We start from the raw sequence: 14,510 nt of genomic DNA on the forward strand, positions 1-14,510 counted from the left end.
GTGGTGCTTCTTCCCCCCCTCCCCCCCCTTGAATTACACAGAAAACCTGACTTTAAACAGTAACTCTGAACTTGGTATATCTTGGTCCAGTACAGAGGTTGCTGTGCAGTCTTGCTTCACTACCTTTGTATAAATGTTTTCCAATAGTGTTTTTACTTAAATGTTTGCATACAGTTCTTCCCCATAAGACTAGGTTTTCTCCTGTTGGACAGAACTGAATTTTCTGAAGACTAAATTAGAACTTAGAACCTCTGATCCAATTCTGGCAGAAACTGGACAGCAAAGTAGAACTGTGGGAGGAAGGGAATTTTCTCATTCATAATTGAGGTAGTTAAGTGCTGTCTTAAAGAACTGGTTTCATGTGCATTATGGGACAAGCTTCTTCCACCAGACTTCACTGTTGTATTTCCTCTGCTGCTTATGTCTCTGGATCTGATTTGTGGCATTTCTGATGTACAACTGTAAGGGCAGTAGCAACTGAGCAGGTGCTGCACTTCGAACATACAAAACACTCTGTAATGTCACATACTTAGGAAGATCAGCCCTTGAGCACCAAAAACTGATGTATTTTGCTTGCCACAATTCTGGCAGGGTAAAATGAGGATAATACTGGAAAAAAGTTAATGATGGAGAAATTAATAATTCTGATTGCAGAATAGTGTATGAATAGGATGCAGGAAGAAATACCTGAGGCCACATATGTAACAAGCAAGCTTGTTAAAAATTACTTCATTTTAATGAATATTCAGATTAATGAATGTGAACACTGTTGTTCACTCAGAATAAGGGAATCTTTACACTTAACTGGTTTTCTGTTTTTTGTGCATATCACTTGTCTCTTAATCTGCTTCTGTTTAAATACACAGGGGAAAAAGAGAGAAATTAACGGAGGTTCCTTTTTTGTTTTGTAAAGCTCCCTGAGTTAGTAAAGATACAGGGGAAATTAATTCCTCTGTCTTACTGGGAGGTCAGGCTAAAATGCCCTTAATTTTCCTTGTTGCAGGAAAGGGGATAGAAAAGTTATGCTCCCTTAAATTATGTGTTGCTTTGATTACACTGATCTGTGCCTCTGCTGTGGCTTATCAAAGTCATAAGCAGTAAAAGCTGTAGCAGTGCCAAACTTCTTAAATGCTAGGACAGGCTGCACCTTTTGGCGTAATTTGTTACATTTCAACAGCTGCTCCTCTTCAGAGTGTGAGATGGAGGCTGGCAGGAATGGGCTTGTGGAAGGTATGACTGGTAGAAATGACTGCTTGCTTTTTACTCCTGTGATTATGCCTCAGAGGAGGAGATGGGCATGCAGCAGAGAAGCAGAGCATTTCTCCCCAGCTTGGCATTTCACTGTTCTCATTGCTGACCTATGGAAGAGCTATAGTACTCCAGCTGAGGCCAGGTATGGGCTGGGAACTGAGGCTACCCTGGAGAAATGGACTGTCACCTTGGACAAATAGAACTTTACCAAAATAAGTGAATAAAGAGCAGTGTGACACAGATAAGACACAAAGAAGTCAGATAGGATGGCAATGAGAAATGTGTAAGCTCTGAATAGGTGGACAGTGAATGAAAAAAAATTTCTGTTGTTATTAAATTAAAAATTTATTTTACTCTGCAGATGACGAGCAGATGGCTAGTCTGCTACAGGAGAAATTTTACCTAATTTACAAGTAAGTTTCTAGGACTGATTTGGGGAATCTGTGGATTGTAACCTCAATATCAACAAAGGTTAATGACTAAGGGAATGCCATCTTGGATACAACTCTTCCTTTGTTACCTTAACGCTTTAATAAAACCACTTTAATTTGTGTAAAGTAGTTGCATACTCTTCATACTAAATTAACTGATTCCAGGGAAAATAAATGTATCTTGCTAATATGAAATTATCTCTTTCCATATGAGGTTATAAACAGCTAAGAGACATATTGCTTAATCAGGCTGGCTCTCTGACATCTGCTCTGAGCCTTGCTAATTATGTGCTTCTGAAACTTGTTCACCTCCGGTGTTTTCTGGTTGATCACCTTATTTTCTGTCAGCATGACAAAGCTCAGTTAGGCTTATGCTTCCTATTTTTTTTTATTTTTTTTTTACCCATGCCTTGCTAAGCTTCAACATATATGTTAATGTATTGGGGGCCTGCTAAATGAGCTAAGATTAAATGGTAGTTCTATGCAGACATGGGGCTGGAACAATAATTAATTGGCAAATTATTTATACTTAACAGATCGGTGTTACGTGGAAAAATTATGTGAGCTTTTAGTCTCTTGCAGTCTTATCTGTATAACTGGAAACCAATCTCATGGGACATGAATTCCTGTCTGGTCAGTTTTAGTTCCAAGTCTCAGTGCAAAGGGAAAGTTGAAAAAAGCTTTTTCAGAAAAGCTGAAAAAGGTGAAATCTTTCTTGATATTGTTAACTATCCTCCTCCCCAACTGATACCCATAATGACAAGCTCCACAAGGCCCATATGTTGGTTTTCCACAACAGAGTTTCTAGCATACTTGTGTTGAAGGACCCTGTGTGCTGGTGTTCGTGAAGGGTATAGCAGCACTGGAATAGTAGATAACCCTGTGACTTAACCTGAAGGAATTACACTGAATAATACTGCATTCACTAACTGCAAGTCAGTATTTTAGAAAAATGGCTTAGGATCTAGTGCCAAGTTTATTTTTTTAAAAAACAGTGTAGACTACTGTTATTGATACTAGCCTAAATCCCTTTGAGTGTTGGGCTTGCTTTATGTTGCTGCTGTAAATGTGAAGAGGTTGTATTTCAGCTAGTGTTGGGGTATTTATTTTTTTTTCTAGAGTAAATCTACTGAAATAGATTTCTTAATGTAAAAATTTACTTCTCCAAATCCATTCTGACTGCAAAGCAGTATTTATCATCCTGTCATGGTCAGTGATTCTCAAGGTCATGTCTACTTGGAAGCCTGCCTTGATAAGTGCTCCCATTGCAGTGACCTTCATGGTTCACTGCAAGAATGCTGAAGTCCAGCTTCAAATTAGATGGTGTAAAGCTATTGGACAAGAAGGCACAAGAGACAAACAAGCAAGTATTCTGCTATTTCTGGGTTTTCAGAGGGAGTTTAACAAAGTTCTTTGTTAATGCTTCTTGAAGGAAATTAACTGCCGTGGAGTAGGAGTGGAGCTTTTTCAGTAATTAATACCTGGTTAAAGTGTAGAAGAACTGTCAGCTTTTCTAGGGAACAGTAATCATTAATGGAATCCCAGGGAGATCTGTGTTCAGGCTTGTGTTGCTCAAAGTAGTTATAAATGATCTGGAAGAGAGGCTGAATAATGAAGTGACAGTATGTGCTGAAAATCACAAAATTAAGGTAGCAGAAACAAAAGGTGTCTGGAGTTGCAGAAGGTTCTCACAGTACTTGGTGGTAGGCAAGTGATTCTTGATACTAGTAGATATAAAATAATGTGCACAGGGAGAAACAAATAACTGTCTATGCAGTGATGAGCTGTTAAGAATCTGTGCCATTCAGGAAAGGGATCTTTTATGTAATACAGATAGCTCTGTGAAACTCTCTCAGCAGCAGTCAAAAAAAAAAAGGGGGGGGGGGCAAATAGAAATGACAGAGATCTCTAGGAAAAGGAGAGGGAGCAAAACAATGCCATGGTATAAATAAATCCATGGTATGTTCGTGTAATGAATAACATGCCCCCCTCAAATTTAGGGGCAGACATTCTCCCATCTCCAAAGAGTTGTAAGATTAGGGAAAAACACAGAAAAGCATGGCTGAAGCAGCTTTTGTAAGAAGAGTAACCAAATAAACTGGAGCTTAGCCTGGAAAATACACGATTGGAGGTAGGATGGGTAAGAAGAGGGATTATGATAGCAATCTGCAACCATGGGAATATGAAACAATAGTTCCCTGTTTATTTTGTCACCTGAACATGGCAAGAATTAAAGGGCATCAAGTGGTGCCCAAGCAAAAGGTGGTAACTTCTGTCAGAGAAAGTATTAAAACATGACCCTTTGATTCCCTGTAACCTTTCTGGGTCCATGGCATCCTTTGGTGAGATGTTTCACAGGTTTGCTGCATGTGTGCTTGTTTTAACCTGCTTCCTGTAGCACTGCTTGATTGCACTTGGTTCATGTGTTGGAAGAGGAGGTGAGCCGTCAGACCCTATCTACCCTTTCCATGCTATTCATGATTTTGTAGAAGATTACAGTAATCTTCCAAAGACATCTCTCTTCCTGTCTGAAATGCCTGCTCCTGTGCAGTCATTCCTCACAGACAAGCTGTTCAAGACCTTTGGATTGTTGTTGTTGCCCATCTCCTAACCTTTCCTCTGAGATTGTATGAAAATTTTGGTCTCTAAGAGCTAATACCTTTGTCTTGAATAGAGCGTTCTATCAGTAGCTCCCTGCACATTTTACAAAGGACAATAGTATTGTTTCCTTTTGAAGATAGGTAGCAAGAGGGTCAGAATGTATGAATTAACCCAGGTGGTTATGAGAGCAGACATTTAAGACTATTATCTGAAAATAGTGAGGCTTGGAAGGGGAAAGCATTATACAGTGATAATATTAATTTTTGAAAGGCAGTTCAAAAATTTGTTTCTGGATGTGGTTCTTATCTGTTCTGGATATTTTACATGGTTTGGGTTCCTGCATCATAAAGTGGGTAGTTGAACCATAAAAGCTTATGAGAGGGGCATTGGAAATGATCAAAGGTGCAAAATGGCTTCTATACAAGAACTGAGTAAGTGAGGACTAATAATCCTGGAAAAGAGAAGGCAGAGGAATGAAGTGGAATTCTGTAAATTCAGGAATGCTGTGGACAATGTGCATACAGGTCTAGTGTTTGTGCTCTGTTTCAGTACAAGTTCCTGATATGTTGAAGCTGGTGAGTGACAGAATTGAAAGGGGTGGTAGGTGATAGAATGTCTTGTTGAAAGATGCTCTGGATGCAAAAAGTTTCTGTTGAATCTGGGGGATGCCCAAGCACGTGGGAGGGAAATCCTTTGGAGGTTACTAAGTACACAGAAACTACATCCAGCTTTACAGTTCTCATGAGCTAAAAACAGTTGGAGGCCAGGAGAGTACTCCTAGGAAATATCATTTATTTTTTTTCTAATACTATTCCTTGAGCATTGGCATATAGCCACTGTTGGAGACAGATGCAGTTGTTCCTGTGTTCTTGTTTAATCCTGAAGGATGGATTTCATTTAATGTCGCTTGTCATCTCAAAATTAGATTATTTTTTAAGCTCAGTGGGGTGATTTTTCTTTTTGAGGTGCCTGCCTCTATGCATTGCCTGCAGAGAGTACCTTAACAATTCATTTCTAGGTGGCTAGCTTAAATTAGATGAATTCCACCTCTTTTATATATTTATAGAAATTTATTTTATATATTTATTTTTATATATATTTGTAATAACAAATTACAGACAGAATTCAGGAAAGGACTATAGCAATGACTTTGAAGACATCTGTCTTCCAGACTCTCCCTAGCAATGCTGGAAAAGGCAAAGAGGTGGCTTGATTATAGTGTGTCAGTACTTGTAGGTGGGGAAATGCATCTTCCTGAAAGCTGTTTTTAAGTTAGCTTAAGAAAGCTTGATACCTGTTTGCTGGAACCTGATGTTGAACATAATCAAATTGAAAATCATGACCCCTCTTCTATAGCGCATCTAATTAAATATTGAAGCACTTGAGCAGATGAAGATACGTGCTCTGGTTTGACTAGGTCAGATCCTCTGACCTGGGTTCTGAGGGAAGTCAGGATTTGTAGGCATCACTGTCCATTGCAGTCTCTAAAGCATGAAATAGCTTGGTGCTAAAACATATGGAAACTAAACTGTGGATGCCTTGCCAGTGTAAGTGGTACAAGCACCTGTAATCCTAAAACTTTATAGGTGCAATTGTAAGTGGTTTGTTTTACTATAGCTGAAATGTATGCCTGTGTATCAAATTCCCTCTGGTCATGAGGACTGAGAGTTATCACAGCTGTAGTTCCCCTCTAAGTCCTAAGTACAGAAAAGTCCTTTTGGGTAACTATACATGCTGCCATTAAGGACATCAAAATGTTATAAGCTGTAAATATACAAGAAATACAGGACAAAAGAGCAACTTGGTTAGGTTTTTTTTCTTCTGAACTTCTTCAGTATAGAAGGAAAAATTACTCTTTTTAGTCTCCTGTTCATATGTAAATGGCTTTTTGTAGCACTTCTGCTGAATTCAGCAGTGGATTTGTTACCACAAAAATTTTTTACCACAGCTCCTGCTGATATGATTCTATCATAGATGAGCATCTGGTGATGTTTTTAGTACTAGATTTTCAAAGATTTTTTCAGTGACTGAATAGAAGGCTGTCTAACATTACTAGTGGTCATGTGAACTCTATCGATTCTGGCAATAGTTAACTGGGTCATTGAAGCAGCAACCACTTGGCTGTGTGATCAGAGACTCTTTGGATTTTGTGGAGTGTGGCTCAGTGTTAGCTCCTTCACGAGCTGCAGAACAGCTCTCTTAACTGAGTCACTTCATCTATTCTGATCTCCATCCTCAGAGTGTGTGTTTGTGGTGTGCTTTTGACTCTTAAAGTTTACCATGTTCTGACTTGAGCCAGGCAGTAAGAAAAGTTACGATACATCTCAGGGTCTGCTACCATTCTGTAGTGGGTAGAGGTAGTGTGTAGAAGATCAATACTCTTCCCTCCTGCCCCACCCCTGCTATTATTTGACAAAGTACCAAAGATTGGCTGGAAGTTGTGCTTTGCAAGAAAACATGACTTTGTGATTTGCCTGCTTTTGTCTCCTATAATCAATATAGTTTGCTCCCAAATCTGCTTTGTTCAGTAAGCTGTAAACTAAAGTCAAGCATTTCTAAATAAGAGGATGCAGTTACATGCTACTTCTTGGCACCAGAAGCTCCTCTAAGAGGGTAAGACCTGATACCTGATTACATAGCTAGGATGATACTTCTGAAACTGTTGATGACTGTCCAAATAGCAAAGCTGTTTTCTGTCTGTCTTTCTGTTTGTCTTTTGCAGGTATACCAAACTGGAGAGCTTATCCTACCACCTCTTCCACTAGAAACAAGCACAGTTGCATAGTGACAGCCATGCGGTGTGCTGGTGCAGAAAGGGCTAGTTTACTCCATGCTGCATGTTATGATGGTTTCTAACTTCTGATCACTAATAATGTTTTTGCTAGTGCTGGAGATAGGGGTTCAAGAAGATTTTTGCCAAATTTGAGACTTCCAGAGGCAGTAGAAGCCTGTCCCATAGCTTTCTAGACTTCAGTTTGCAAGTAAGTCAAGCACTGGCTGACAGTCCCCACCCTAACATATTGTCATTGTTTAGTTATTTAACTCCAGCATAATCTTTGCATGAATAGAATTTCTTGTGTGTCTTATAGAATAACCTTTTATATCATTAGTATCTGCAATAATTTTTTCCTTTGGAAAGTGATTCATGGCATCTTGCAGATCGGAAAGACTTAAGGCATTATTCTGCAATCACACAAGAAGCCCTATTCATTCGTAGTTTATATTATGAAGCCAATCCTGTATCCTGAGGGTTGGAGTTGGTTTCGTGGCAGCAGTCCTAATTACAGAATCTTTCTACAGTATATCTGAACTGGGGGCTGTTCTAGAGTCACAGCTGGAAAAAAATGGCAGGCTGAAAAGAATGAAGTATGAATGTTTCGTAACGCGTTCAGTCTTTCCGTTATTGCTATTGATAAATAGTAGGTTTTAGTTACCAACCGAAAGTCACAACAAAAGCCCATTCAGGCTAAGCTTGAGACCGTGTTCCTAGATCTGATAACAGGAATACTTCTAGGTTTTGTCTTGACTAGATTTACATGCTGGATCATGTTTGATGCATCACTGTAAAATAAAGCTGCAAGCTGAGTGTGTGCTACCTTGGTCAAGTCAGTGGAAAAATGAGAAAAATAGTTTCTATTCTGCATCTGTAAGCATTTGTGCTGCCTTTACAATTATTTTTTTGGGGGGGGTGGTGGGGGGTGGTCTTCCATAGCTAGAGTCAAGTACTCCAGCACCTTGAATAACCTTAGCATGTTTTTGCAGACAGTGATAATAAAGCAAGTAGTAAATAATCACTGAGAAGACATTAGTTAATCTGGTTGAAAAGAGGATGTCAGGTTTTTTATATTGATTCTTTGATTACTTCCTTCCCTGACACAGAAGAAAAAAGTGCTGATGACAGAGGCAGGAGTTAGCAGTCTTGTGTTAGCCTTGACAAGTTTGTGGCTGTACTATGTTGATACGTTATAGTGCCAGAGAAATACAGACCAATTGGAAGGATTAGAGAATGCAGCAAACATGGCTGGAGGGCCTGCCTTATACTAAAGCAGAAAGGGCCAGCTCTTTGGCTGAGCAAACATTTAGGGCATAAGCACCTAAAATTATTTGGGAAGTATGAAGTGGAGGTGGTGGGAAGAGTGTTGTTATTGGCAAAAAGCTTCATTGTTTGAAGGTGGCTTAAAGGATTGGAGAAACAGACTTAGGCCCAGTGGAAAGAGTACATGTGTGGGGAGGAAATTACCCTTGGAGTGATATAGGAGAAGGAGACAGTGAGTCTAATACATTATTTCTCTAATTAAGAAATAACTTAATCAAGATGTAATTATTTCCCAAATTAGGTATAAACCCAGACTATTCTTTGCTGGTAAAAAGATGACTAGTCTCTCCTTGCTGTGTATGACACAGAAGGAGGAAGAAGCTCTGAGAAAGAAAGTCCCATGTTTTTTTGGAAGCAGTATTAATTCTTCATCAAATCTGCTGTCCTGAAGACCTCTACTGTCTCTAAATATTATATAACTTTTATTTTAGGAAACACCAGAAAGCTTGTTTGTAGTTGATGAAGCCTCAGAAAAGGAAAAGCAGCAGACCTCTTACCCTGGATGTGTTAGAAGGCAGTCTCAGGGAGTCTATGGATCATTATACTTTTTGGAGGCATAGAAGCATGGGTTTTCTTGTCTGAACAAAGCCCGTTAAGTCCTAGAAGATGAAGACATTGGGGAGCCAGTAGTACTTTTTTTTTTTTTTTAACTGTGGCTCTGATTCAGTAGAGCATTTAGCACACCTGGTAGTGAAGCCTGAGAGTCAGTGACTGGAGGGTGTGGAGACTTATTACCTAGGTTTATGCCTGATGGTATAAGCACCCCGGGCTTTAAAAACGATTCTGTTTACACCCTTTATCCGCTAGCACCCTGACTCATTGCTGGGGCTGGGGCTCGCATCATACCTCTGATCATCCCTCTGGAAGGCCCTCCCATGCCTGTGGGGCTTTGGGGCAGTGCCAGTGGGTGTTGAGGGGAGCAGTACAGAACAGGCACAGAACTGTGCTGAGAAGCTGGCCCTGTTACAACATGCAGCTTGGCCTGCGGTGTTTGATAGGCAGGTGGCAGCCTGTTACAGATACCAGCATGGTAGTTGGAGCAGTTAGTTCTTCATCTTGAATGCAATCATTTCAATGCTTTATATAATCCAAATTGGGAAGGTTTCTTTACAGCGTGCAATTCTACCTAATTGCAATGAGGTGACATGGCACGCTACAAACTCCATCAAATACTCTTAAACCAGTGCTTCTCAATTTCAAATTATGGCTTTAAAATACGTAAAATGTGAATGTTCAGCAGTCTTGTGCTATCCTCAGTCCTCAATGACAACAGAACCGAATTCCGTTTGTGATCCATTTGTACAGGCTTATGAGCTAAGATAGGTGGCATGTAACATGCATGGAGGGCAGTCCTTTCATCAGATGCAGGTCTGGCCTTTCACATAGTGCTGGATAGTTACCTTTGAAAACAACAAAATAAAGCCACGCTGTAGTGTGACCTAGCTGTGATATAATCATGGTTTATGAAATTGATTTCTGTTTGTACAGGAATAGAGGGTGCTCAGAATTTCACTGGGGTGTTTTAATTTGATTATTGAACTGTTAAAGAAAGATGAAGCAATGTCTGAATTTTGAAGACCACTTAATCTGGGATTTTGTATCTTTTCATGACAAAGTTAAGAAGCTTTTGGTTTTTTCTGGTGCAATTCTGGCATGATGATAGAAAGTACAGCTGGAAATTGCTATGCTAAGTGTAAAACACTCAATTCCTAGTTTTCACAGGCTTAACACTTATAGAAATGTTACTTTCTGCTCTCGGTGTCTACACCAGTGGACTTATTTAATAAAATATGCTGCTATTTATGGGTTGCAAGAGAAAGAAAAATAGTTATTCCTCCTTAAAATATTTTGCCATGGTCCCAGAGACCTTGGTGAAAGGCTAATGGAAGCCAATGTGGCCTTTACTAAAGGCCATGCATTCTTACAGGCATTCATCTACTTTGCTCCAGGCTGTTGGCAGCTTTTTATAATCCAGAGAGCCTGGAAATCCTGAAAGTGCTTTTCTCTACTGCTCTTTGCCTTATCTTTAGAGTCTTGGAAAATGAAAGTCAGAAATCCACAACATGATCAAAATGCTTTGCTCCATTAGAATTAAAGGTAATGTTTTGTTCAGTTTGGGGTGGGGGGAATGCAAGTCTGAAAAAAAAATAATTGAGTAGTTAAAATAGAGCTGTTAAAATGGCAACATACAGACAGCCTGTGTATAAATATAGGCTAGCTCCTCAGCAGTGTTCTTATATGGTAGATCTGAGTGAAGGAAAAATATCAGCCTACTCTTACTCTGTACAAGCGTGAGTGTTGGTTGTTACGGTCTGGTGCCATATGTTTGATAGTAGACAAGGCTGCCTATTAAATGGAAATTACAATGACTCTTACCTTTTTTTCCTGTTGCAGGGACCTACCTTATCAGTGTGAGAGGGGAATCGCACAAACATACTGTGGATTTTTTGTCTGTACATGCTACTTGATTATCTATCTTTTACCGACCCACCCAAAAAGAGAGAAGCAGCATCAAACAAAAATCATTGCCTTGTCACTTTTGCTTGAGAGCTGGCTGAATTTTATGACACCTGCTGGAGAACCTACCTGGACCATTAGAAATGGAGCAGCTTGTTCTGCATCTCTGATCAGCAAAGCTTTCTGCATGGAGTACAAGAATCAAGTTGCCTTAAGTCAAACCATATGCATGTTGCACTGATTGTTGTAACTGTACTGCTGATACCACTCCAGACTTCACTAGGGCTTTCCCAGGCAGTAGTTTCTCATGTAGTTTGAATGCTTTCAACTGACATTTGAATGTTTTTTTTTATTAAATCTGGTGTAGCTGTGAAAAGTGGGGGCATGAACTTTTTTCTGTTAAGTTCGTGGTGAATTTTGAAGCATCACTTCCAAGCGTGATCTGTGCTATGGCAGCAACCTACAGGCTTATGGTCACTTCTGTGAACTGCTACAGCAGTGTGGTGATAGACCAGCACTTTCAGCACGCTGTGCATTACTGCACAGGGACTTGCCAAGTGTTTAAGCAAGGTGTTACATGCATAGTTGCCCACCACAGTGTCTGTGCAGAGCTTGGTGTCCAAGATGCCAACCTAGACCATAAAATTCCTGTTCCTGAAATTGGACTTACCTTGCCTGGAAATGAGGACTATCAGCAAATCCTCCCAAATAATCCAAGAATCAAAAAGGGCTCTTCAGTGCAAGCTTCCAACAGTTTAAAAGACATTACTGGTGAGGCAATAAACCTTGCCAGTGGTAAAATAAAGGAATTCTCCTTTGAAAAGCTCAGAAACTCTTCCAGTCATGTGGCCTACAGAAAGGGAAGGAAAGTTCGTTCAGAATCATTCAGCAGACGATCATTTGATTTTGACTTCATTTATGGGCACTTAAACAATGATGAGAACTGCCCTCCGTGTGGCTTTTTGCAGAGTCCCTCACCTGTGGAGAAATGGCAGGAGAGCAGTGATGCTCCAGAAGTCACCATGGATCCCATGGTTTCCTTCTCCCCTCATTCCTTCTCTGAAGAAAACTTCATTACCCAGATTTTGGAAAAACACAAGCTAGATGGTTCTTCTGGTGGAGATATTAAGGTGTGCTTAGACATTTTGCTCAAGTGTTCAGAGGATCTGAAAAAGTGCACAGACATAATAAAACATTGCATCAAAAAGAAGTCTGCAGACAGTGTTAGTGGAGGGAATGCCAATGATCCCCTGGCTAATCCAGAAATGATATATATGAATCTGATGACAAGATTTTCTTCATACCTGAAAAAGCTACCCTTTGAGCTCAAGCCACCAGGACACAAGGAAGCTAGTGACTTGACAGAATTAGTTAACTGTTTTCATGGCTTGCAGCAAACTCCCTTTCCCCCAGTATTTGGAGATGAGCAGCCACCTAGGTATGAAGATATTATTCAGTTGCCATCGTCAAGTACAGTTTCTCTCAGACTACCAGGTGATCAGTGTGAGGTGACAAGCACCTCTCAGTCCATCCAAACAAGTACTGTGAACTTTACCTCAAAGTCCCTTTACAGCATCCCACAGGAGAACAGTGCGAGAGCTGTGAAAGATGCTTGTGCTCTACCTCAGTTACCAGCCACAAGCCCTTCTGACTGCACATCTTCCACTGAAGCTCTGTACATTGAGGAGGAGTCTGATGGGGAAAGAATATTAGGGAAAATAAAGAAGGCAGAGCAGAAAGGGGGCTGGGAGAGTTTAGAGCGCAGCTACCAGCTAGCTGGTTGTTCAGATCTAACTGCCACTGCTAAAGCAGAACGTGCCAGAGTGGGAGATGTTGAGCTCTTCCATATTTCTGAGAAAATTACTCCTTTAAAACCAGTTTCAGAATCTGTATTGTGTGGATCCCAAGCTGATGTCTCCAAAGGAGAACAGATGTGCAGTAAGGTAGACAAGGAAGAGATAGACAAACTGCTGCTGGACTTGGAGTGCTTCTCACAGAAAATGGAGAGTACTTTGAGGGAACCCTCTCTAAAGGAGAGTGAACCTGCCTGTTTGCAAGTGTTTGGCTGGCAGGGTAGGCAGGTACTACCTCTGGCTCTTGAACCCAAAAGTAAACCCATTGACCCCACTTCCCCTTTGTCAAAAATCATGGAAACCAATGGTCATAAAATGGAAGAGGACGACAAAGCCCTTTTGCTGCGTATCCTGGAAAGCATTGAGGACTTTGCCCAGGAACTGGTGGAATTCCAGACAGGCAAGGGAAGCTTGTCCAAAGAGAGGGAAGTGATGCAGATTCTTCAGGAAACTTTAACAACTCCTTCACAGTCCCTCCTTGCAGGGCAAAAAAGCTATGCTGGGGCTGCCTCCAGAGACTCTGTTCCAGCTTCAATTCAGCAGGCCCCAGAAGTGATTAAAGTAAGAGAACCAAAACTTTGATGGGATAATGGGTAAAACAAACATAGGAAAAGGGAGGGGAAGGGGGGGGATTACATCTGCTAAGTGATTCATTGTGCTTTGGATGCTGCAGTGTGGAATAACATGCTCAACCTGGCAGAAATGTAGCATTTATTTAAATACAAACAAACAAAAGGAAACTAAACCCCCTAAACAAAGAAAATATGCCCTGACATGCAGTAACACCTTTGAGCTTGTTCCTTTCCTGCTGGTGCTCCTGTAGGCTGTTTGCTTGTGGTTTAAATGGGCCCTATATAACTGAGGGTAGAAACAATTTTTCAGCTAACTACTTTATTCCTGGGAGCAGGTATTGGACTGCCTCTCACCAGTTCAGTGAGAACTGGATGTTCCAGCTCTCCCTTTCCCATCTCTGAGCAGACTCCAACAGCCTTTGTTGTCCTCCTCATCACTAGTTCCTAAAGAGAGAGATTCTCCATGGCACAAAGGTCAGAATTTAGGAAGATTTAGTTTTCTTTTCCCTGTCCCCAGTGCATAGAGTCATTGTGGAGTCTGCATTGCTTGTATCTCTCAAATGAGGAGTAGGTTTTCCCAGGAAAAAGGAAGGATCTTTATAAATCTCTCAAATGAGGAGTAGGTTTTCCCAGGAAAAAGGAAGGATCTTTATAAGAGTCTGCTTTAGAGGGAAGCCAAGGCTGTCTGTCCAGCCCTCAGTGCTTTTCATCTGATAACAAGCACCAAATTTTCAAAAACAACTTGGTGCCAAACCTCTGAGTGCACAGAAAGTATAGAGAGGGCTTCAGTTTCCAAAATCTGCCTTCCACATAGGCACTTTAAAAGTGCTCAGGTTGTAAGTGAACTTTAACAGCTTCTTCCAGTTGGAGCATGATGTGCCTGTCTTCAAAACTCCACATTCCTGAAAGTACAGGTATTTGGTGCAATTCTGAAAGGGGTTAGGTGGGGTGTGTCTGACCCTAAATGACAGTGCTGAGATCTTTTTAGACTAGGCTCCCCAAGTATTTTTGATGTTTCTCTGGGCATCTTTGTTTACAGAAAATGGTGAGCATGACCTTGTCTGATATCTCCAGCAAGGAAAAAGAGTCTTTCCTCAAGGAGTATAGAATTAAGCAGCTCCAAAAACTCTGAAGTGATCTCTTACAATAGCTATTCTTGCATTGTATATTACTTCACAAAATTTTCTAACTTGTGAACTTAAAAGAAAAATGTGTTTGATAAAGTTTGACGCTGACTTTGTGGCAGTTT

General features: G+C 40.5%; 1 protein-coding gene across 4 annotated transcripts in view; it reads left to right on the top strand.

Annotated features, from left to right (window-relative positions):
• Window positions 1–14,510, top strand: part of PPP2R3A (protein phosphatase 2 regulatory subunit B''alpha) — a 61,360-nt gene that overhangs the window by 5,117 nt on the left and 41,733 nt on the right. For 2 of the 4 annotated variants that reach the window (XM_049803275.1, XM_049803274.1), the window contains exon 2: window positions 10,774–13,250. In XM_049803275.1, the coding sequence (XP_049659232.1) occupies window positions 11,286–13,250 (1,965 nt within the window). In that variant the 5' untranslated portion in view covers window positions 10,774–11,285. Of the gene's footprint in view, window positions 1–7,011; window positions 7,265–10,773; window positions 13,251–14,510 lie in introns of those variants that run through there. The other 2 variants (XM_049803273.1, XM_049803276.1) reach the window with 2 other exon arrangements.

Source organism: Accipiter gentilis, chromosome 6 (genome assembly GCF_929443795.1).
Source record: "Accipiter gentilis chromosome 6, bAccGen1.1, whole genome shotgun sequence".
NCBI classification, from domain to species: Eukaryota; Metazoa; Chordata; class Aves; order Accipitriformes; family Accipitridae; genus Astur; species Astur gentilis.